The sequence below is a fragment of the Anolis carolinensis genome, chromosome 5, assembly GCF_035594765.1.
Source record: "Anolis carolinensis isolate JA03-04 chromosome 5, rAnoCar3.1.pri, whole genome shotgun sequence".
Lineage (NCBI taxonomy): Eukaryota > Metazoa > Chordata > Lepidosauria > Squamata > Dactyloidae > Anolis > Anolis carolinensis.
This window is the reverse complement of record NC_085845.1, coordinates 158,030,121-158,056,035: the sequence shown is the minus strand read 5'-3', so window position 1 is coordinate 158,056,035 and position 25,915 is coordinate 158,030,121. Positions and strand designations below refer to the sequence as shown.

At 37.4% G+C, this 25,915-nt stretch overlaps 1 protein-coding gene across 4 annotated transcripts in view; it reads right to left on the bottom strand.

Moving 5' to 3' along the window:
- Positions 1 to 6,120: 6,120 nt before the first annotated feature.
- Positions 6,121 to 25,915, bottom strand: part of ptprq (protein tyrosine phosphatase receptor type Q) — a 116,425-nt gene continuing 96,630 nt past the window's right edge. For all 4 annotated transcript variants that reach the window (XM_062982668.1, XM_062982669.1, XM_062982670.1 and 1 more), the window contains 8 exons: positions 19,412 to 19,502; positions 15,373 to 15,449; positions 12,576 to 12,710; positions 12,345 to 12,470; positions 11,069 to 11,217; positions 9,833 to 9,968; positions 7,559 to 7,682; positions 6,121 to 6,479 (listed from right to left, as the gene is read on the bottom strand). In XM_062982668.1, the coding sequence (XP_062838738.1) occupies positions 6,442 to 6,479; positions 7,559 to 7,682; positions 9,833 to 9,968; positions 11,069 to 11,217; positions 12,345 to 12,470; positions 12,576 to 12,710; positions 15,373 to 15,449; positions 19,412 to 19,502 (876 nt within the window). In that variant the 3' untranslated portion in view covers positions 6,121 to 6,441. The remainder of the gene's footprint in view (positions 6,480 to 7,558; positions 7,683 to 9,832; positions 9,969 to 11,068; positions 11,218 to 12,344; positions 12,471 to 12,575; positions 12,711 to 15,372; positions 15,450 to 19,411; positions 19,503 to 25,915) is intronic.

Genomic DNA, 25,915 nt, shown 5'->3' with positions numbered 1-25,915 from the left:
GGATAAAAGGCAGCATATGAATGAAATAAATAAATACTCACACACTGGCCTAAACAATGGAATATACATAAGTGTTTATTTACCAAGGTTCTCTTTGATTCAGAATGATCTACAATTGTATATCCATAAAAATTGAACAAGACTCTAAAGGTTATCATGGTTACAGTAAGGTACCATTTCCTCTGTGCAGATGGATTTCTTTTTTAAAAAGTCAGGAAAAAAGGGGAGAGAAAAAAAAAGAATAAATGGCTTTCAAATAAGAAAAGCCAAGTGAAGAAAGGCATTTAACTCTCTTCAAATTACTCAAATGTGTCTGAATCCATTCCAAATCTGGGAAACCTTTGTACACCATGTCTGCCTACAACTGGTAAAAGAAATTTGCTGTCATGTGTGACCTTTGCATGAAATATGGATGGCTCAAATCTATGATTGCTGCTTTTGTCCAGTAATTGGGCATGACCATACATTGCATATTGCAACCCAATATGGAGACATTTATAATATTTATTCGCAAACCATTATGAATTTTTAAAGGGCCTTGCAAGTACTGTAGATGCATCTAATAAATGTGTACAATACATTTGCTATTGCTGTTTGCAGTACTTTGGTATAAATTTAGCTAAAAAAAAATTCCAAACTTCAAATATTTCCTTAGTGCAAGAAGAACTGCCATCCTGAAGTCCAATCTTCAAATTACATTCCCAAACATAAGCAGAGATGGATGAAATATGTCTTAACTACTTACAGACTTTCTCAATGTCTATTTGGTCACACCTCCACACCAGTTTTCCTTCCACCATTGCATAAATCCAGTTTTTAATCCCAACTGGAAAAAGTCACTAGATTAATTGCTGTACAGTAAAACAGTACAGTAGTGTCTCACTTATCCAGGCAGAAGCTTGGATAAGCGAATATCTTGGATAATAAGGAGGGATTAAGGAAAAGCCTATTAAACATCAAATTAGGTTATGATTTTACAAATTAAGCACCAAAACATCATGTTAGACAACAAATTTGACAGAAAAAGTAGTTCAATACGTAGTAATGTTATGTTGTAATTACTGTATTTATGAATTTAGCAGCAAAATATCATGATATATTGAAAACATTGACTACAAAAATGGCTTGGATAATCCAGAGGCTTGGATAAGCGAGGCTTGGATAAGTGACACTGTACTGTACTTATGTAAATTCCCCTTGCTCCAATGAATTTACTCTAGATGGGGTTAGTGATTAGATTTAAGACAGTTTCCACTAGGGATGTGTGTGATATATGTTTCCTTCATTTCCTTCATGCATTTGTTTCATTTTGACTGTTTGTCTACACAAAATGAATGATAATTTAATATGAAATGAGAGGCGACACGAAAATGAAAGCTGCACAGTCATTGTGTTTGCTTTCATTTTCCTTTTGTCTTGGCCCCATAACAATAAGCAGGTTCTGACAGAGGACTGCTTTCCCATTACAGCTGGTGTGTACCAATGACTGTTGATAATAATATTGATATTAATAACAATAGTTACTCTGGCACCATAAGCTGAGTATGAGAGAGGTCTGCTTCCCCATGACAGCTGATGTTTGCTAATAACATTAATAATAATATCAGTAGTACTCCGGGGAAGTACTACCAGAAATAAACAGCAGGCTACTTAATATTTGGTGGGGGGGGCTGGTCTTGAGCATAAGAAAATTGATTCCCCCCCCCTATCCCCGACTGGCAGAGCATGCCCACTGATTTTAAAAGAAACAAACTGTTTGTGGGAAATGGAGAAGGCAATTTATACAATGTCACTATTTTAAAAGCAAAGTTATTAAAACATTTCTAATAACTTCACATACCATAGTTAAGTTAAATATTCATTTTTAACTGCAGGAGTGCTCTCATAAGAAATGGCACCTGCATTGTATTTTGCAGTTCAGTAAGTTAACTGCAAAAATTGTGTATAATAATGTAATAATGTGTAATAATTGGATTTATTTAGAGAATGTAGGCAACTGTACTTAATGGAATTGTATCTTGAATACTTGAAGAAATTATGTCACAATTTGACACAAAGAGTACATGGAGATATCATGTGTATGCATAACTAATGAATTGATGGAGCCATTACGACCAAAGAATTATCCAACTGCTATAACGCCATAATGCAGATGCATCCTAAAGCGGAGTATATATAGGTAGTAACTTGGATGGGATGTGGTGTGACCAAAATAATTTTCAATAGAAAGTAAAAAAAACAAAAACAATTCCTTTATAATACCATGACATTGTTATCAATAATTGGAACATTCATAGGTTCGTGGGTGCTCTGCATAGAATAGGTTCATAGATTCTCTGAACAGCAAATCAAAGGCAGACTTTTATAAAATTAGTCTAATTTAAGTTGATGTCAGCAATTGATTCAGAAGCCAGGGAAAGAATACAGAATTGCCAAGAGTACACATATGAAATTTCACAAAGAGTTGAGTTTCTGATTAAAATTCTACCTATGAGGGATCCATAGAGGGGGTTTTTTAAATGCCTTTGTCAAAGCCTGAGGAAGATAAAAAAAAACCTTTATACCAAACAGCTGGATAAATACTTTTTGTATTTTCATCTGTCCATATAGACAACTTATTTCAGTCTTTGTTGGCTACATCTTAACCTACCTGCGGCCTTGACAGCCTTTGTTAAAATAATGCACACAGACACATTTGAGATTACAAAATTTGTGAAACTATGAGCCTGCAGTTACAAGACTAAAAATACCTGATTGGAATAGCTAGAAGAACCTGTCAAAACAATCAATCAGATGCTTGAAAATAGATGTATAATAAGTGAACCCAATGAAATGGGAAATGTATCAATCATATTGTGAAGAATATCAACAGCTGTGTGCATCACCTCTCCCTCCTGTTCTACATGAAAAAGAACAGTTATTCTGGCTGACAGGGGACTTTACAGTACAGTTGGTCTCCAGAAAAGAAATGTTCACAGTACATTAATTCCTTGCCTGGGGTTCAGTCTTACATCCAGACTGAAATCTGTTTCAGGCTTCTTGGTTCTGGACCATTTTAAATTTTGTATTATCCATGTAAGCTCTTGGCTGAGATCCCAAGAGATTCAAAGGTTTGGACATTTTCTGGAATTTTATTCCCACTCCTTCCTTTCCATGGGTGGGTGGGAGCATGGGAGCTAGAGGCAGGCTGTGGCTACAAGTGAGACTTTGAAATGAGGTTATTGCCCTCTCAAAATAGGACTGTATTTTCCCTCCTCCATTTTCCACTAAGCCATGAAACCATGGGTGAGTCATAAACAGCCTTGGAGGAAGGAAACTGCAAACCGGAAAAAATCTTGCCAAGGAGAAGATATCCGTAAGTTGGACTTGAAGTTGACTTGAAGGCAGTTTCTTTGTCTTCAGGAATTGCTCCCCTGTTCTTGTTTCTTTAAGGGTGAATGCAACAGCCCCATATAGTCCAGGAGAAACAGGACTTCATGCAAAGACTATTCTCTGTGCTTCCAAATGGTAATCTTAGGACCTCATCACACAGCTTGGATCCCCATTAAATCCACTTTAGGGAAGAGTCTTTAAACAGCTCAGACAGACAGGTCACCAAACTACAAACCCCAGAATTCTGCAAGAGGCAGAAACCGTATTTAAAGTGGATGCATGCTCTGGTGTGATGAGGCAGTTACATTGCTAGCATCAAAGTGGAGAGGTTCCCTCATCTCTATAGAAACATTCCAGGGACAGGAAGGAATGTTACTATATCTAGCAGCAGATTAAGTTACATTTGATGTGCATAATCTCTTAACCATCTTCATTTTAATCAGTTTTAAGGATTTTAATAGTTTGTTTTTAATGCTATTAATATTAAATTCTGTTTTAATGTTTGTATATTTTTAGGTTTTCAGTCTCTGTAGTATATAAATAACAATAAATAAATAAAGAGTAATCATTGCATGCGCATGTGTTTTTTTTTTTAAGATTTCAAAAAGAAATAATAACTATACCTCCCAGATGGTTTTGAACCATCATACATCTTTTTCAGGGTGCATTTCAAAAATGAAACGCTGAAACTGCCATGCCATTTTTTTGTTCTGATCCTGCCCTCTGGAGCCCATGAGACAAAGACATATTTATAAATAAAAATAGTGTAAAGTCATGCATAATTTTGCCTCCTGTTTTCTAGTTTTTGTTTAATAAAATAATCATAATGACAAGCATCATTCTTAATCATAGAAAACAAAGATGCGGAGAACCTAGTGCTCCAAGTGCTGTTTCCGTGAGTATTGCCTTGGGACTGCGTAACTTTGTGACATGTTTGTAATTTCAATTGTGCCCATTTTACTACAGATAAGAAAGATATACATAGGGGAAAGCATTTGATATTACAAATTATATTGCATAATAAAATGTAAAATTTTATTTTTTCCAGTTTTAGTAAAACAATAGGAATGGAAGATGACGTGTTATTTTTTTAAAAAAATTCTTTCATATGTACAGTTATAACATGCATTGCAACACAGAACAACAAATCCAACAATATCTGGTCAGCATCATCAAACATTGGCTTGAATAGCTCTAAGTGTCCCTGAAAGGCTACTGTGTACTGGAAAAGAAAGCTGAAAATTCTCCATAGTGTCAGAGGGCAAGTTTTCAGCTGTTGAGGATCATAAGATAATATTTCAACTCTCATAAAACAAAGAGTCAAAACACAAGGGCATACATTTAAGGGAAGGTTGAGATAGTCTTGGAAATCATCCACTTTAAGCAACCACATCCCTTGATATGTCAGTTAGGTGTAGGCATGGCAGTCTTTATTCACAATCAACCACAAAAATACTGCAAATTTACACTCAAAGCCTTATAAACCTGAGGAATATGAATGCTATACATCACATTTGGCTAATTTGGAAGGCATCATTATAGGTTATTAGAATTAAAGGGAATGTATTCAGAATTTTTTCTGAAAGGAAGCTGTATGCCCATATCCAGAAAATATGAATTGAGCATAGATATTAATAATTTTCAGTGTTTCACACTCTGGAATGCAGGAAATCTGGGGATAGCGGGAACCAGAATGCTTATTTAGGGCAATGTCCCCTTCGCACCCTAATAGCCATGTCTCTGCTTTTAGCCATTGTAAGGTATCCTTCATGAATGTATCTTCAAGTAGAATTTGAAATCTTCTTGAAAGCATATATACACAGATTCTACATCTACATCACTAATCCTTGCCACCACAGCGGCAGCACATCTATATATATAAAAGAGTGATGGCATCAGGGCAGCGGACAAAACAACAAAACTACAGGCCCCCCAACCTCGAAATTTGACAACACAACCCATCATTCACGGCTCTAGGTTGATACAACAAAAAGAAAAGAAAAATAAAGTCTTAATTACAGGGAGAGGAATAACAGTTTTTATCCAATTGCTGCCAGTTTGAAGGCTAAGCTCCACCCACTTGGTCTCCTAGAAACCTACTCAGCCCAGGGGATAGGCACAGTTAGGCCTCACTTATCCACAGATTATCAGATTTTAACTGGATTATATCACAGAGTAGACTCAAGGCCCTTCCACACAGCTATATAACCCATTTAGAATCTTGTATTATCTGCTTTGAACTGGATTATTTTGACTCCACACTGCCATATAATCCACTTCAGTGTGCATACTAAACATAAAGACAACCATACAACATACATTCAATACCACCACTACCTCAACAATTTCTCACCACCAGACAACGCCACAGCAACGTGTGGCCAGGCACAGCTAGTTTCATACATTTATTAGTTTAGTAGCTACTGTGGGAAGAAAAACGTAATTTGTCCTTTTTTGCCACAAGCCAATTTCATTGGACAATTCAGGTTCTTGTAGTGTTATATAGTGGTATCAATGTAGTGATATTGCATTTCTCTGTCAACTCACATTGTTAGCTGCTGGTAGATGCAAATATGTAGGAATGTTGATGACTTCTCATGGGTCATATAGGAGAAAGGGTCATTCATCATTAATTTATTATTTATTTTTATCCTGCCTTTCTCCCAGTATAGGGACCCATCATTATCAAATCAGTGTCTCATGTAATGTCTAGTTCTGCATTAAATCAGTAGCAGAAAATACCACCACTCCAATGAAATGTTTAGTTTAATCATGCTGTTGATAGAACTTAATACATGATTCATTATTGCTGGACTGCACTCAATGCATACAATATTTTGTTATAGAAACAGAACAGCACTCTGTACAAAAGTGTCATTTAATAATTTATAGTATTTGTGAAGGCATATAAATAGAGTATAAACAGTCTAATTTCTTTTTTTCCTTTTCTTTTTTTCTATAAAAATTACTCTTTGCTTTTAGCTAGTTTTGTAAGAATGGGATATGTTTTTGGCCTCTGGTGTTGAAAAAATCCATTTGTTTCTCGAGACAGACATTTCATCCATTTATTTACATGGTGGTTTCTTCCCATTCTAGTTCCACGTCACCTACAAAAGGAACAGATGCAGTTGTTGAAACCTTTAAATATAATTTTTCCTAAATTATATGTAATAATTTAATCAAATTCATTTTTTAAAAATGCAAATATGTATAACATTAGCTGAGAAAACCAAAGAAAGAACAACATCATTAATGTGATCTTTTTTTACAACCAATGTGGTACAATTTATCTTATTTACAGCCTTTTAAAGCTTAAGCTTTATTTTTTCTCATCTTATAGTTGATTCAAAAGATTTATCTTCCATTATCTAAGTGCACTTGTAAAGCAGTTAACAAATATAAGGTAAAATGTGGAAAAAAAACCTTAAGCATATGTTCAAATACAAAAATATGTGGAAATACATTACAAATATAGTAGAATAAAACATAATTTCCTTTCACTGATAAAAATATCAATATTGGTACCAGGCAGAACTATATATAGGGAGAATTTCCACAAATGTGGTGCTTCAGCTAGGGTATGATGTGGTTTCAATTTGTGTGTGTGTGTGTGTGAAATAGAAAAATATGACTTTTTGATAATTGTATTATTAATTGGGGTTGTTGTGTGTTGAGTGGAATCCAGTTGTGAAATGATTTAAGAAGAAACATATGCTCAAAGAAAACAAGACTGCATAGATTTGGAGAGAAAGAAGAGCCCGTGGTGAAAAATAAAAGTCCAAAGTATAGGAAATCATAGCATTCAAAGTAAAAGATGTCCTAGAGAGGAAGGTTCAACTTTTTTTGACCTTTTGTACTAAGGAAAATGTAATTATTTGACTAAATATAAACAGCAAAGGGAGAAGAGAAATCCAAAATTAAATGAACGTTTTATGTATCTTTAGTATGATATAGGCTGATTTGACAGTATATGAGGAGAGAATGGCTTGACAGTAAAGATGAGAAGTTGGATATAGTTCGTACTGGTCTACAAACAATTAATACAAATTACATTTTGCTAGGAGGCTGAAATTCATAAAATCCAAAATCATTTAAAAATTGTATTTTTTAAACTGCTATTTCAGTAAGGCCAAATATGGAACTGACATTTTAAGAAATATAGTTCTTTGGTAGATAATCTGTTTACCTTCCATGGCATCCAAAGAATCCATCTTTTGCAGTACTGAATAATTAACAAAACATAAAGGCTGGCTGCTCCTCTTGATTGTCAATAAGTCCAAAATACACTGGTGCAAAAAAATATATTGTGCCTACAAAATGTGAAAATTAAAAGTTACTCAACTTATTTTATTTATAGAGGGAGAGTCTGCTGCTAATTGGAAATTATTTTGAAACTGTTTTGGGATATCACATTGATTGCTTTTAGAATAAGAGCATTTTAACAGTGAACCTGTCATCTTTGAGAATCATCAATAATTTTCTAAGAGTTTCTGGGTTATTGTGTGTCCTTGGAAGAGGAAATAAAATTATGTTTCTTGCTTTGGTGGCTTTGAACCAACTTCCTGCTCCCAAGAATTGTTCTTTCAAAGGAACACATCTCTGTTCTCAAAAAAACTAAAAAAAAAGCAATAGAATTCTGCAACCCACATCCTACAAATTTGAACATATCAATGAGGCTAAATACTAGATCAATAAAAATGGTGGTAAGAATCCAACACGGCAGTTATAAATGTGTAAAGCGGAGTTACACATTTACAGTATAACTCCGCTTAACCGAGCTCCGCTAATCCGAGCATCTGTATTATCTGAGGTGCTGGAGGACGTTCCAATGCAAGATTTCTCCCCCCCCCCCCACGCCTTCCTTGTTCACCTTTGAGGAGCTCAAAGGCTCCCACCAGCTGCTCTTAGGCGACGCACAGCAGGGCGGGCTCCAAGCAGAAGAGGGTGCAGAGTTGCAAGGAGGCCCGAGAGGAAGCCGCTGCCGCTATTGCTACTGTGTGGAGGGAGCTCGAGAGAAAGAGGGGAAGAGGGAGGAGGACTTTTCTCTCCCTCTTCCTCCGGCTGGAAGACACGAAGGAGGAGGAGGCCACAGAGGGGGATGCAGAGGCAGCCATGATCGCGGCGGCTTCCTCCTGGGCCTCCTTGCAGCTCTGCGCCCTCTTCTGCATGGAGCCCGCCCTGCTGTCCACTGCCCCAAAGCAGCTGGTGGGAGCCTTTGAGCTCCTCAAAGATAAACAAGGAAGGTATGGGGGAAGAAATCTTGCATTAGGACTTCCTCTGGAGCCTGCCTATCTCCCTTGAGGCACCTTCTCCGCGTCCTAGCCAAGCCCCCAACTTGGATAATAGCCCCCCCTATTATCCATCAAATTCAGTTATCCAAGATTGGACCCGCCCGTTTAACTCGGTTAAGCCGGGCTCTACTGTATGACTATTTCCTAGTCATCATCCCTACAGAATCCCTGTGCAGTATCATAGCTACATTGTTTCTGTATACGTAAAGACCATTCAGGATTTCAGATGATATAACTATTGTGTGACAAGACAGAAGCAAATGGAAGAAAATTATTAGGAGTCTCCCTTCTATCATATGGCATAACAAAATCCTGAAAACGAGAAATTCATGCAGAGGAGAGGAGAACAAGAACTCATGTGGGACATATAATTTTTGTCCCTAGATTCCTAGAGGGCATTTTCATCCGTTTCTGGAAATATTAAAAGTGTAGAACACTAGGAAGGGCTTCCAAGTAATTTAAGAGAAGTCACATCAATTAAACATCCTTTTGCACCCTCTTTCTCCTTGAAACTCGTATTTGTAAAAGAAAATACGTTACACTTATATTTTTCCATTTCTCATTTCTTCTTTCCCGTTTGTTTTGGGGAGTAAACAAACAAACAATGGCTGGCCACCTGCCTGCCCACCCTGCATATCGAAGGATGAAGTCGAACAACCATGATGTATCAAAAACCAAATGGGGTTTTGTGTTGCTGCCACCAGGAAGGATCAGTTGGGAAGGCAAGGACACCTCTCCCTTGAAGAAGCTGTTGCAAAAACAAAATTGTTCCTGAACAAGAGAATGTACTGTCCTAAAATGCATTACAGTGTGATCTGTGTGATGATCCAGGAGAAACATGTTATATGCCTGAAACTCCCCTGTGGCGTCAGTGACATGTACTCAGATGAAGTCAAGGCTAGCTTTCTCCATTAGAGTATTCTTTATTACTTGAATGCAAAGTGTAAGAGAATAATTACAAATTAGCAGTGAAGGGAAATCAAAATAGTTCCTTTGGGTTTAGAGGCATCCTGAGGCCTGCTTAGGTAGTAGTCACTTTTTTCACTAGTTATTGACACTTTATCTACAGCAACATAACTGAAATACAGATATACACAACTTAACAACCTAGATGTGTTCCTGGGCAAATTACAACCTTAACAGAAAACATAGGTTTTTAAATATCTTACCAGATTCTGAACCATACACATCCTTTCACTTCTCAGCTCAGCTACAAGTCCATAGATATCCACAAAGTCATGGTCATTTATATGTTGTGTTAAATGGTCAAGAGCCACATAAACACCTGTTCTTCCAACTCCAGCACTGCAAAGAATGAATGAAGCATCTACACATGAATGCCAATTCTAAAGTATCTAACAGATAATTGGATTTGCAGTAAAATGGAATTAGAGTTTGAATAATGCTGATTTTTCCCTGGTACTTTCTGTTATAGGAGCCCCGGTGGTGAAATGTGTTAAAGCACTGAGCTGCTGAACTTGCAGACCGAAAGGTCCCAGGTTCAAATCCCGGGAGCAGAGTGAGCGCCCGCTGTTGCTCCAGCTTCTGCCAACCTAGCAGTTCAAAAACATGCCAATGTGAGTAGATCAATAGGTACCACTCCGGCGGGAAGGTAACGGCGCTCCATGCAGTCATGCCAGCCACATGACCTTGGAGGTGTCTATGGACAACGCCGGCTCTTCAGCTTAGAAATGGAGATGAGCACCAACCCCCAGAGTCAGACATGACTGGACTTAACGCCAGGGGAAACCTTTACCTTTACTTTCTGTTATATTCGGACTTTCATATCCTCCGGCCTCTTATAATATGATACAATAAAAATAACAGGACTGTTTTTGTAATGTGCCTTCACGCTGACATTGAAATAATGTGACCAACCAAATGCCACCCAGCATGTTTTCATGGCTGAACAGGGATTGAAAACTAGATCTCCTGAAGACTTGGTCCATCATGCAAACATGCTATATTTTATATAGTAGAAACATGTTTATTTTGTAAGTATTCTCAATGTTTTGGTTAAATACCTGTTAATATTTATGAAGATGTTCATTATAATGGCATAGTTGCAGCTATCCCATTGTGTTTCCAAATTTGTGAGTCCAGACTTTTGACCAATTTTTGGCTTTTCATCTATTGATAGCTCAAATATATGAAGCAATATTTCCTACACTTCCATAGTTGTAAGAAATCACTTGTCCTATGCTTAATGAGCAATTATAGCATCTCTCCTTTGTCCTAGTTTCCCCCTCTTGCTATTGTGATCTTATCAACAATAAGCTTAATGATCACCAGTTCTCAAATTAACTAATGAGGTTGCCTGAACTGGATAAACTATGTTTGTGTTTCTAACAAATTAATGCTTTGATTTAGTGTTATGTTTTTACTGCAAAACATGATTTGCTTACCTGCAGTGAACAACTATGGGCGTGCTGTCATGTGCTCGGCTGGCACGGATTAGCTTTACAAAATGGACTAATGATGCACTTGTTTCAGGTACTCCATGTTCTGGCCAGGCAGTAAAGTTACACTGACGTACCATCATGCAATCCCCATGCTTGCAAAGACATTGAAAGATATTAAGATATTGGTTTAGTAATCTGAGAGGTCATTGAGATGCATTCTGATCAGGTTTTTTTTTTTTGCATTCTACTAAGCTGTCCATCTAAGAAGTTTTCTATTGATTAGTTAGCACAAAAGGACAGAGATAATGATTAAATAATGTAATTTCCCCAATAAAATAATGAACATTGTTGGAAGAAGAATATTGTTAGTCATTGATTTTCCTGGTGGAATGATGTATTAGTCACCCTCTGCTGTGCAGAACAATTTGATGTTCTGGTTTTTAGTAACTATTATGTTGTTTTTATCTTGTATTGCATTGTTTTTAAATCTCATTGTTTTAGTTGATTGTGTGCATTGTATACTATGTTGTTGTTATATCCTCATTGTAAGCTGCCCCGAGTCCCCACAGGGAGATGGTGGCGGGGTATAAATAAAGTTGTTATTATTATTATTATTATTATTATTATTATTATTATTATTATTATTATCTGATAGAAAGATACATTTGCATTTGTTGAAGAGCTCAAGAAGGATATCACAGAGGAATAAAAGCCATGCAAGAAAATAGATAATCCACCTCCTAAAAATATTACAAGCTAGATGTTGAGAAAGTCCTGACTTTGTTATATGTTGCAGTCTTATCATGTAGTCAATCAAAAAAACACCTCCAAATTCAGCTGTCAAGACTGAGTCATACCTGAATGTACTCCATTTAGTATCTCATTACCCAGTGGCATAACACTCAATAACCTTTGGGTGAATGCACAAACTGCCTCCTTTGCTGAAGGCTCTAAGTCTGAGTGATGACAATAAAAAGCTGTTTCTGCACTTTTCATCTCTGACCACCGCTTCATCCAAGTAAGTCATCACTCAATGTTTCAATCAGAGGGTGATGACTATGTAGGTGTGAGCTCGTCCACAAATTTACTGTCTGTCTTTTGGGCCAGATGGATCATATACTGGAGTTACACAACAAGTGCCATAGCAGCAATAAGGCAAATAGCCATAAAGACATGAGGATATTTCTCTTATTTTACAGAATTGTTGCTAATAATAGCTGTTTAACATTAGTAATAAAATACATAGAAGATTTGTTTTAAAAATTAGATCAATCCTTACCCTTTCTATTTTCAAATCCCTTATAGTCCAGTCTATTTGAATGTCTTCCACTAATTTGGTAATCACTATATCTCCAAAAACAGTTACTGGTATATTGTCTTCAGGCCAGTACTGATGACATCTTATCTGCAATCAGGATGGAACAATATGAATCATAAAAAGGATCACATACATGTTAATTTGATGCATAATTGGTTGTTATAAAGTACAATTTTCATTTGAATAACTTACTCGTCCTTTTTCAAAACACTGAGAGAGCATAACAAGGGTTTTTGCTCGTGTTTCCCATACCATTCTCCAGAAATCTCCTACTGTCCCTGGTAGTGGTCCTTGGGTAGCAATAAATTCATTTGGACACAAATAGCCCTACGGCAAAAAATAATATTAATAAATACCAATAAAGAAAAAATGCACCCATTAATCAATTGCATCATTTGAAGTCAAAGCTTTACATAACTATACTCTTTTTCTAAGGGGGGGGGGGGGGGAGAGAACAGCTGAACCTTTATTGTTTTCAAAACCAAAGTGAAAACAGAGTTCTATGTGATGAGTGGGGAGGGACCTGGGTATGTGTGCACTCTTAACAAAAATGTTCCTCTTTAGTGTTTAAGGACCTCCAGAATGGTACTTAATCTGAAAATTCAGTTTATTACGTTTGGCATTCAGAAAAAAAGTGCTAAAGAGAGATGGAGGCCAAGGGCATTAACCTCTGAGGATCCCAGGCTTCTGAACAGTCAAAAGAAACAAAATGAACTACAAAATGAATTTTGGTATTTGAAGTGTCTGGACAAAATCTATAATGTTGGTTACTAAATTTGGAGGTAGAGCAATGATGCATCTTCCCCAAGTCCATTTCCACTTCTCAGCAGTCTTGAAATTTTTGGTAATTTTCCAGGTTAGCATCCATTGGGCACCAGCATGTTTAACAATAATGGTATTTAATCATACACAAGTGAGACATGCAACCATTTTTTGTAGAAGTGAGTATTCCTTTACAGCAGTGGTTCTCAACCTGTGGGTTCCCAGGTGTTTTGGCCTACAACTCCCAGAAATCCCAGACAGTTTACCAGCTGTTAGGATTTCTGGGAGTTGAAAGCCAAAACATCTGTGGACCCACAGGTTGCGAACCACTGCTTTACAGACTTCCAGTCGGATACTTGTGCCCTTTTTGAGAGCACTTTCAGTCCTTCTCCCAGGTCCCCTAATTTTTTTGAATTTTTCACCAGCAGATACTCAACAGTCTATTGTCCTCAAATATATCCAGTCATTGGTTTCTTTTAGGAAAATATTTCTGCAGTCCTTCCAACAATGTTAATACCTTCCTCTTGTGTTTTGATAAATTCTGGCTACATAAAGAGCAGCACTCAACTCTAAAGTTCAGAAACAAACTTTGTAGGAGACTGCCACTAAGACACAGGAATCCAAAACCATACATACAGATTGACATCTTCTGGGGTTTTGTTCCAGGAAGCACCATGGATATTAAAACCCATGAATGCTCAAGAGTGCTTCTCAACCTGTGGGTCCCCAGATGTTTTGTCCTTCAACTCCCAGAAATCCTAACAGTTGGTAAACTGGCTGAGATTTCTGGGAGTTGTAGACCAAAACAACCAGGGACACACAGTTTGAGAACCACTGCACTATATGCAATGACCTAGTAAAATGGTATTTCTTATATAAATTGTAAAATCAACGTTTCCTTTGGGGATTTTAAAAAATGTAGGATACAGAAGACTAACTATATTCACATTTATGCATGCAACATATATACCCATATTCAAATAGCCCCAACCCTACGGTGCTCTGTATAAATCTTCCTCCTTGATTCTATAAATACTCAAATATAGATGTGACATAAACTGTGTTATGAAGGAAGGCTGGCGCTGTTATTACTATGTTTCCTTTTGTTAATTGTTCAGTCAAGATTTAAGAATATAAGCATATTGGATATGAATATAAGTCTATGTAGTTCAACATCCCAATGGAATACAATGTGCATAGCAAATATAAAGTTTTGCTTTGCAAAGTTACAGTCCTTCACCTCATTCTTACTATAGAGAGGATTAACACAGCTTTTCCAAGCCACCTGTTCTGTATATTAAGTATCAGATGACCAATAAACAGCTGTGAATTACTTGACCTGTAAGTATCTAGATTTTTACTTGACATGAGTTTAATTCCATCAAGGACTAATCATTCTCCAGTGTGAATAAACCCTGGAATATCTTCTGTATAGTCAATAACAGCAAAAGTCAAATGCAGAGAATGTATTCTAATGGATTTGAATTGCACCATTTTCTCCTACATTGATCTAATTCTAGTGCTCAACTCAAAACATAGAAAATGACCTACTATTCTCATCACAATAAAAAGGAACCGCAGAAGTAACACAATAAATGGATATAGGATGATTATAAGAGAATACAGATGTAAAAGTAACAGAAAGTTTCAAATCTGAAACAGTAATCAATTTTAATAATGAAATGTCAGTTAAATAGCTATATTGACTGCAGCTACTAGATGTTGCTTTATGTTCCTCAGATCTTAAAAAAACCCCATAGACTAGTTATATTAATAATAGGATAGCCTACTGCTTTACAGGAGTGTGTAATCCTACCACTACAGAAAAGTAGTGCCATGGAGGGTATAGCAAAAATTGTTATATCTATATTTGTATTTCTGGATTTTTTTTATCTTCAGATTCTGAACACTGCAAGACAATTGAGTATTTGGGCTTCAGATGCCTGTACTAAGGATTGGCATGCATCAATAACCAACAGAAATTGGATTAATTAAAAAAGTTCAAGCCACACAAGTCAGGATATCCAAACAAACAGCATTAGCTTGATATATGTGGATATAAAATTAGGACTAGAATTGTAAAACTATGTTATAAATCAATAGCAAAAGAAGAAATAATACTAAATAAATATGAAGTTAGACTAATTATTATATAAACTGTATTTCTTTTTAAGAAGATTAAAAACAAGGACAATGTGATACCAATTACAATTGATTCAAAACTTACAGAAACATAGCTAGCATTGATGTAATCAGATCCAGGTATACTTGCATCAGGCATTAACTTAACCCGGTTATTGTTATCTGCAGTAGAAACAAAAGCAATGCAATTACTTATTTCAAAGTACTAGTTAGGAAGATAAAATAAATCGCTTAGACAGATTAGATTGATAGATATAGACATAAAAGCTGTATTGTAGTGTTATAGTTTATATCCACCATTGGATAGGCAGATTCCTCTTATCATGTCAGAGCTTTCTCCTTTCCCATTTGCCTCTCCAGTCTTTTCTGTAGCCATTAATCTAGTTCTAAGGGGGCATTAAGCACTCCACAGACAATTTTGGGGAAGAACTGTTGTTGAAGAGGGGGGAATATTCCCATCTTGATTCCATTGACAAAAGTAGTTCTATTAATAGATCCCTGCTATAGCTATCTTCATAGAATTAAAAGTTTGTGATACTCCTGTTTCATTCATCTATGTACAGCCTTTCTTAAGTACAGTAGAGTCTCACTTATCCAACACTCGCTTATCCAACGTTCTGGATTATCCAACGCATTTTTGTAGTCAATGTTTTCAATATATCAGGATATTTTGATGCTAACTTCGTAAATACAGTAATTACAACATAACATTACTGCGTAATGAACTACTTTTTCTGTCAAATTTGTTGTTAAACATGATGTTTTGGTGCTTAATTTGTAAGATCATAATCTAATTTGATGTTTAATAGGCTTTTCCTTACTCCCTCCCTATTATCCAACATATTCGCTTATTCAATGTTCTGCCGGCCCATTTATGTTGGATAAGTGAGACTCTACTGTAATAACAATTACTGATTGCACTTCCCTAATTCCCTCATGTAATAAATTAAAATAAAATAATAAAAAAGAACAACACTATCCTGACTTTTCCCAGGTTAGATGTTAAAATATGTGTTGTTGTTGTTGTTATTTAAATCCCACTTTTTCTCCCAATATGGAGACTCAAAGCAGCTCACAATTGAAAGCATAACAATACAACTTAAAATATACAAATATAAAACAATATTAAACATGTGTTGTCGAAGGCTTTCATGGCCGGGATCACAGGGTTGTTGTATGTCATCATTAATATTAAGAAAACAATTCAGACTGAATCCATAAAAGCACATAAAATCATAGCAGCCCCGATATGATCTCAAAAACCTCTTCTTTAAATGCCTGTTTCAATAAAAATATTTTGGCTTGCCACCAGAAGGACAGGAGGGTAGGGGCCATTTTGGCTTCCCTGGGCAGGGAGTTCCAGAGTCGAGGGGCAGCCACCGAAAAGGCCCGCTCTCTCGTTTCCACCAACCAAGCTTGAGATGGAGGTGGGATGAAGAGAAGGGCCTCTCGCGAAGATCTCAGGGCCCGGGCAGGTTTGTACAAGGGAATGTGGTTAGCCAAATAGCTTGGACTTGAAATGTCTAGGGCTTTAAAGGTAATAACCAGCATTTTGAATTGTGTCCGGAAACAGACTGGCAGCCAGTGGAGCTGCTTCAACAAGGGGGTTGTTCGCTCCCTGTAGTCAGCCCCAGTTAGCAACCTGGCTGCAGAAATTTGGACCAGCTGAAGTTTCTGAGCACCCTTCAGAGACAGCCACACATAGAGTGTGTTACAATAATCCAGTCAGGATGTAACTAAGGCATGTACCACTGTGGCCAGATCTGGCTTCTCAAGGAATGGAAGCAGTTGGCACACAAGTTTTAATTGTGCAAAGGCCCTCCTGGCCACCACAGATACCTGGGCTTCCAGGTTCAGTGCCGAGTCCAGGAGGACCCCCAAACTGCAGACCTGTTTCTTCAGGGGGAGTGTGACCCCATCTAGCACAGGCTGGATCCCTATTCCCTGGTCTGCCTTCCTACTGACCACATTATCTGCTTTGAACTGGAATACATGGCAGTGTGGACTCAGAAAACCCAGTTCAAAGCAGATATTGTGTGATTTTCTGCCTTGATACTATAGGTTATATGGTTGTATGGAGGGCCCCAGGAGTACCTCTGTCTTATCTGGATTAAGTTTCAATTTGTTTGCCCTCATCCAGTCCATTACTGATGACAGACACTGGTTTAGGGTCAGGACAGCTTCCTTGGCTTTAGGTCAGTGGTTCTCAACCTATGGGTTTCCAGGTGTTTTGGCCTACAACTCCCAGAAATCCCAGCCAGTTCACCAGCTGTTAGGATTTCTGGGAGTTGAAGGTCCAAACATCTTGGGACCCATATGTTGAGAACCACTGCTTTATGTGGAAAGGAGTAGTAGAGCTGGGTGTCATCTGCATATAGGTGGCAGTACTGAAGATATCTGTTGTTATGCACCTTCAAGCCATTTCCAACTAATTGTGACATGAAGGCAAACGATAATGGGATTCTCTGTGGTTAAGAATGTGTGACTTACCCAAAATTACCCAGTAGGTTCCCATGGTTAAATTATGATTTGAACCCTGGTCCCCAGAGCCATAGTTCAACACTCAAACCACTACTTTCTGAGATGTTATGATATAGATTGTAAATTTATGTCTTAAAATAAATTTGGTGGTTTAAATCAAATATGGAAACCACATAACCTTCCAGACATTGCTGAACAATAAATTATAGCAACTCAAGCTGTCAGAACCATTGCTGAACATCGTGATTTAACCATTTATAGAGGCCTCCATAATGCCTATCACAGACTAAATCCAATGTTAGAGTATATCCACTGCAGCCAACAAGTTAGTAATAACTAATATATCCCTTTAATTCCAATGCACCCACTCCAGCTAGGGAAATATTAGATTTAGCCCTTTCAAAAGTGGCAATTCTGGTAGTGCATTAATCCAAGTTATATCAAAAATCTACAATAAACACTTAGTTTTAGTATTGGTAAACAAAGTAAAGACTTTGTCCTGAACCTACTGAAGATAACAGGAGCAGCTGTTACAAAAAATTAATAGCACAGAATGTGGCTACATGAACAGAGGAATGCTATGCCCCCCATCTCACATCACAGTTAATGCTTAAAATAATAATGGCATTTCTTGTCTTATTAAGTGAAAAATGAAGCAGTGTTAAACTACAGAGAGACAGACTTCTGTCTCCTGTGATAATATCTATCCCGGACTTACAAGTTACCATATATTCACTCTGATCTTTAGTGGAAGTCTTACAAAGTCCATTTACAAGTATCCTTATGAATGCATTACTGTGTTCCAAGGGAAACTGAACATAGAAACATTTGGATTTTACATATACATAGTAGACACATACATATATATTCTATTTTTTTCACTACAGCAAGAGATGTTCATTATGTTACAAAGTGAATCTTTTAAAGATTATATGGACCAATTAGTTAAATAATGAATCAGCATGTAAGTAAATCCCATCGATACAATAGGTCTATTCTAATTGGAACTAACAACATATTTTCTGAGACTTCACATGTGATAATTGAAAAATGTGTGGCCAAGCAGCATCAAAGGGTGGTCAAGATATCATAAGTAATTAATGAGGGGAAAAGACAAGCTGGGAGAGACTGCAGCAGTTTGCTTTTGATTGAGCCTACTGGGAAGCATAGCTTCTTTCTTCTCCTCTCCCTCTTTGGTAACTTGAGCACAAACTACCTTTGCATGGTGATTTCTCTTTGCAGCCATTGAAGAAAGCTGAAGAAAAGGGGGCAGGGATTGAAATGGGAGAAGGAGAGAGAAACTGGGAAATTTAAAAAGTAACTGAAAAAGTGAAATGGCAAAGGATTAATCAGGACTGACTGCTAAATCAATAGACTTGGAGGATATGATTCGAGCTACAATTTCACATAGCACTAGCTTAATATGTGTGAGAGAAAAGTACATGATAATCATAAATAACTTAATAAAACATGAAAAACTTGACAGAGTTTGCAGTAAAAAATGATGATGGGTTATGCCCAAGCTCCCGTTTGCACTGAGAGCCCCCTCCACTCATTCAAACATCAAAGTAGAACCAAAAGCTCAAGATGCATTTCATATATATAGAATTGGAGAAAAGAATAATTAATAAAACAGCACATACATGGCTTGATGTTTGGAAAACGGTTTTTAGACCTGTTCCATGGAAGATCGGCATCTGTGGCGGCAAGATCTGGAAGAAACTTGGGAAGTTCCTATAAAGCAATATATACATTAGAATCTCTTTCAAGTTGCTTTCATTATAAATTATCAAAATATCATTGGATCAGAAGTAAATATATACTGAAAAATGCACTGATCTTACTAATACACATAACTTATATACTTACTGGTATGTATAAGTCTAGAAATTTTAGTCAACAACCAACCCCCAAAACCTGGGTTGACTTGTCCATGGGTCAATGTTTGTACTTAGCTTTTATCATAGAATCATAGAATCATAGAGATGGAAGAGGCCTCACAGGCCATCCAGTCCAACCCCCTGCCAAGAAGCAGGAAAATCACATTCAAAGCACCCCCAACAGATGGCCATCCAGCCTCTCCTTAAAAGCCTCCAAAGAAGGAGCCTCCACCACACTTCAGGGCAGAGAGTTCCATTGTCGAACAGCTCTTACAGTGAGGAAGTTCTTCCTAATGTTCAGGTGGAATCTCTTTTCCTGTAGTTTAAAACCATTGTTCTGTATCCTAGTCTCCAGGGCAGCAGAAAACAAGCTTGCTCCCTCCTCCCTATGACTTCCCCTCACATATTTATACATGGCTATGAGGTCTCCTCTCAGCCTTCTCTTTTGCAGGCTAAACATGCCCTGCTCTTTAAGCCACTCCTCATAGGGCTTGTTCTTCAGACCCTTAATCATTTTAGTCGCCCTCCTCTGGACACATTCCAGCTTGTCAACATCTCCCTTCAATTGGGGTGCCCAGAATTGGACACAGTGTGATTCCAGGTTTGGTCTGACCAAGGTGGAATAGAAGGGTAGCACAACTTCCCTGGATCTAGACACTATACTCCTATTTATGCAGGCCAAAATCCCATTGGCTTATTTTTGCTGTTGCATCACATTGTAGGCTCATGTTTAACTTGCTGACCACAAGGACTCCAAGATCGTTTTCACAAGTACTGCTGTCGAGCCAGGCATCTCCCATTCTGTATCTTTGCATTTCATTTTTTCTGCCTAAGTGGAGTATCTTGCATTTGTTACTGTTGAACTTCATTTTGTTAGTTTCAGCCCATCTCTCTAATCTGTTAAGATCATTTTGAATTCTGCTCCTGTCTTCTGGAGTATTGGTTATTCCTCCCAATTTGATGATCGTGCATTCTAGTCCTTCATCTAAGCCATTAATAAAGATGCTGAACAAAACTGGGCCCGGGACGGAACCTGCGGCACTCTACTCGTGACTTCTTTCCAGGATGAAGACGACGCTTTGGTGAGCACCCTTTGGGTTCGTTCGCTTAACCAATTACAGATCCACCTAACCGTAGTTTTGCCTAGTCCACGTTTGACTAGTTTGTTTGTCAGAAAGTCATGGGAGACCTTGTTGAAGACCTTACTAAAATCCAGATACGCTACATCCACGGCATTCCCTGCATCTACCCAGCTCGTAATTCCATTGAAAAAAGAGATCAGATTAGTCTGCCATGATTTATTTTTGATAAATCCATGTTGACTATTAGCAATGACTGCATTTGTTTCTAAGTGTTTGCAGACCACTTCCTTAATGATATTTTCCAGAATCTTGCCTGCTATCGACGTGAGGCTGACCGGATGGTAATTGTTTGGGTTGTCCTTTTTCCCTTCTTGAAGATAGGGACCACATTTGCCCTCCTCCAATCTGCTGGGACTTCTCCCGTTCTCTAAGAACTCTCAAAGATGATTGCCAGTGGTTCCGAAATAACATCCGTTAGTTCCTTCAATACTCGGATGTAGCTGATCTGGCCCTGGAGTCTTGAATTCCTTTAGAGCGGCCAGGTGTTCCTGGATGACTTGTTTCCCTATTTGGGGTTGGATTTCCCCCAATCCTTAGTCCTCTCTATGTTGCTGAAGTTGAGGACAGCTTTCTTTTTGTGAGAAGACTAAGGCAAAGAAGGCATTAAGTAGTTCTGCTTTTTCCCTATCGCCTGTCAGCATTACCTCATCTTCTCCTCGCAGAGGCCCTATCGCCTCCTTGGTTTTCCTTTTCCTGCCGACATAAGCAAATAAGCCCTTTTTATTGTTTTTAATGTCTGTGGCAATCCTGAGCTCATTTTGCGCTTTAGCCTTGTACACCTTTTTCCTACAGGAGTTGGCTATTCATCTGAATTCTTCTTTGATGATTTCTCCCCTTTCTACTTTGTGCATGTCTCTTTTGAGTCTTATGCTTCTTTCTCTGAGCAGAGTGGCAGAAAACCAGTGCTTAATCCATCCCTGGAGAACCTAAAAGGAGCACCAACCCCTCTACACTCTCTAATGTGGCACCACTTCTGGACTTTTTGAATGCCTGGACAGGAAAACAGTGGTTGGTGGCTAGGGCAACTGGCCCCTTGAAGTGGCATTTGTGTTTTCCTCTCTCCAAGGAATGACTTTCAAGTAATCCACAAGTCCTATCACAATTCATATCAGAATATATAATTTTGGCCGTAAAACCTTCGATTTTATACATGATCTCAACTTATACATGAGCATATTAATTAGTTTGTTCCTTGAGAAGTGGTGTGCAGAAGATAATATATGTAAATAATGCATTCTAACTTTGAGACTTTTCTGGCACTGTTATATAAATGAACATTTTCTATTTTATAAATTGTTTTCTTAAACGATGTGAGTATAAAAACTTATCTTTGTGCTCTCTATTACAAATGTCTGCTTGTGAAATGTTACATATAGTCCAAATGAAAATTTTCTGGAATGCCAACAAGCATTTATTTCATGTTTCTGGCATGAAATAAATGCCAAAGGCATTCTGGCATTTCTTCTTGTGAAAGAAAATGTACAGTGATGAGTTAAAATGAAACAATTGGATTCAATGGCATGATTCCAGTATAAGGAAAGATGGGGATAGGGAGGGTTATGTGAAATATATTGGATTTCTAAAGGCAGCTGGTAACATTACAGTAGCCTTTCACCTCTCTGTCAAACCTTGTTACAGCCACCATGTCAAATGCTAAGCTGCAGAACAGACTGTTAGACTGAACTATCTAAGCTGATATGAACTTTCACCTTAGAAGTCTTGATGAAGTCAGTCTATCATCCTCTTTGTCTTAATGCAGCTTTTAAAGGAGAGAGTCAAATAGGGCAGCCTTTTCCTTGAGCCATTTTATGCAACAACAGCAGCCTAGGTGACTTGGTCTCAATAAACAGCAATGCATTTTTTATTTTTTATTTTGGGAGAGCAATTGTTACCACTCCAGAACTAGTAAATTTTATTCAAAGAGAGACAACTGGCAAATTGCTTTTCTTCGTTGAACTGCTTCTTGATGGTAGAGGAAAATTAAATGTATGTTGGGCATAAGAACTAGATGTAAGGGAAGAGATGAGCAAATCCCATTTTTGGCATCTTGGAGGCATTTTCCAAAAAAATGTCTGTGTTGTCTGTGTATAAAATGGCATTGAATGTCTGCCGCATGTTCTGTGATCTGCCCTGAATCCCCTTCAGAGTGAGAAGAGTGGAATAAGGTAAAGATAAAGGTTTCCCCCTGACATTAAGTCTAGTCATGTCCAACTCTGAGGGTTGGTGCTCATCTCCATTTCTAAGCTGAAGAGCCGGCATTGTCCGTGGACAGCTCCAATATCATGTGGCTGGCATGACTGCATGGAGTGCTGTTACCTTCTTGCTGGTGGGGTACCTACTGATCTACTCACATTTGCATGTCTTCGAACTGCTAGGTTGGCAGAAGCTGGGGCTAACAGTGGGAGCTCACCCCCCTCACCAGATTCAAACTGCCGATCTTTCAGTCAGCAAGTTCAGCAGCTCAACTGTTTTACCCGCTGCTCCACCAGGAGCTCCAAAAGGGCGGAATATAAATACTGTACATAAAAAATCCCTTCCCTTTTCAAATATTAAATATAATGTTGGCACATGGAATGAAAGTAGCAGATTAAGGCCTATAAAATGGAATATATTAATAAACCTCAAAAACATTTTTCTGTTAAGAAAAAATGAGACGAAATACAGGCATGAAACCAAATTGTTATTAAAGCTTATCATTTTGTCCCACAATTTGTAGTGACATCAATTTACTCCTAATAAAGCCATTTACTTCTCTAAGTAACATTATACTAATGATCTCCACCTCACACTCTCCCATGCGTATCATCCCCTTGGGCAATTTCACCATATTTAGGGCTCTTTTTGTACCATTTTATGGTCTAAGAGGTCTTTCCCCCAAAAGAAAATGACCTGGAAGTTAAGATCTGACACTTCCTGCTGAAAAAAGCCCCCTCCTGAGCCTAAAAGTGTAGTAAAAATATACACACACATTCTAAAGGGGGTGCTTCAGGAATTTTCAATAAATGCGAATGGAGTGTCCTCAGGTCCCACATGCTATCCATGAACTACGTCCTTCCTGACTCACCAAAATAGTGAAACTGGGGACAAGAAAAGAGCACCCCAAAGGAGTTGAGTTATCCAAGCTCCAAATCTCCCCCAGTCCAAAGCTATAGACACAATGCTGACATAAATGTCAATCGAAGTAAGAGTAATCCTAAGTAGTTTTTTTGCCTGCCCAAACTTGGTGGACAATTTAGCTACTTAGAACTATACAGTGCTAGTTAACCGGTTACTGATCAGTTAGTTAGATTTTTTAGCTGAGTAGAACAACATAACATGACTTTAAATTTAGCGACATTGATAATTTCTGCTCTTTGGGTGGAAATAGCTTTTCATGCACTAGTCCATGCTCAAAAATACCATCTGTGAATCCTTTATTAAATACAGACCAAGACTGCTTAAATACCATAACCAAGAATCCATAGAAAATACTATTAATCTTCTCACTCTTCTGTTATTATCTAAAGGATGAAATACTATAATCTAACAGTATAACTGTCAATTGATTTTTTTCTTCATTATTCACAGATCCAGACAATGGTAAATCTATAAAACCGAAACAATAAAGTCATTGGAGAATGACAAATGATTTGGAGGATAGAAAATGTCTCCACACAATGGTGAACATAATGCTTCTGAGATACAAAAAAAGGCATCAATTTTTGACATTTTAAAAACTTGATATCCATATAAAAGAAGCTACTTACAAAAACAATGAAAAGTCCAAGGCTTAAGCACAGTACTGATGTGACATAGTTATTATATAAATGTCATGCATATTTTGGAAAACCTATCTGTTTTCAATAGGAATAATGTCTTACAATATGCCAGATAAGACACTGTCGATAGTGATTTTATTACTTGCAGTTAACTGTGGACTACTGTGACATCCTACTGAGATAAATGAAAGGTAAACATGAACAATATGATGCAATGATCTTACTTAATTCCCTAAACCAAAAATTTACTTGGAAGATTCAGAAATATCTCTATATGTATGATGTGGATTTGGGTACAAATTGGCCATAATCATATTAGTTAATCCCATGTAGAGTAGACTCACTGAATCAATTACTGAATGGCAAATCAACACACAGATAAATCCAGCTAATTCAACGGAACTACTTTAATAGGGCCTAAGAAAACGATCCATACTACGATGTGTTGGTGGAATCTGACTTGGTATAAATTAAATGTCTCCAAAAGCTAATTTGTTATCATTCTGTATGCTCAATGATATGCAGGCTGAAGAGGGTCAGAATTTTGCATGTCACTTTCACTGACAGAGATGTTCTTCTGTTCAGAGATATGCCAAGAGCAATATGTCAGATGAAGAACTACTTAGCTGAATAAGATCTGTTGGCTGAAGAGGATTATAGTAGAGAAGGGTGATGTGAATCATGCTATGCCAGATCCTTAACTTCTCCAGTTCAGATCCAAGTTTTATAATACATCCATGTACAAATAAATATTCATCAGATAATATTTCAGAATTTTAGTAATATCTTCTACCTTCTGTTCCTGGCTCCTTGAGCGGTAATCCAATACCAGTAATCTGCTTTAGTGAAAGAGCATAGGGAATGTTTGGCCCACCTCTTCCTGAATGTAGCAGATTATTGTTTTGAGCACAGAATGGTGGATCAGGATACTATTCAAATACAGTAGAGTCTCACTTATCCAACATAAACGAGCTGGCAGAATGTTGGATAAGCGAATATGTTGGATAATAAGGGGGCATTAAGGAAAAGCCTATTAAACATCAAATTAGGTTATGGTTTTACAAATGAAGCACCAAAACATCATGTTAGACAACAAATTTGACAAAAAAAGTAGTTCTATACGCAGTAATGCTATGTAGTAATTACTGTATTTATGAATTTAGCACCAAAATATTACAATATATTGAAAACATTGACTCCAAAAATGTGTTGGATAATCCAGAACATTGGATAAGCAAGTGTTGGATAAGTGAGACTCTACTGTACTAGCTTTACAAAAAGGAATAGCCTTGTTCTGGAAGTCACGCACAGGGAAATAGAATAAAATGAAGAAGCAATTATTTCCAAATCAAATTAGATTGATGTCA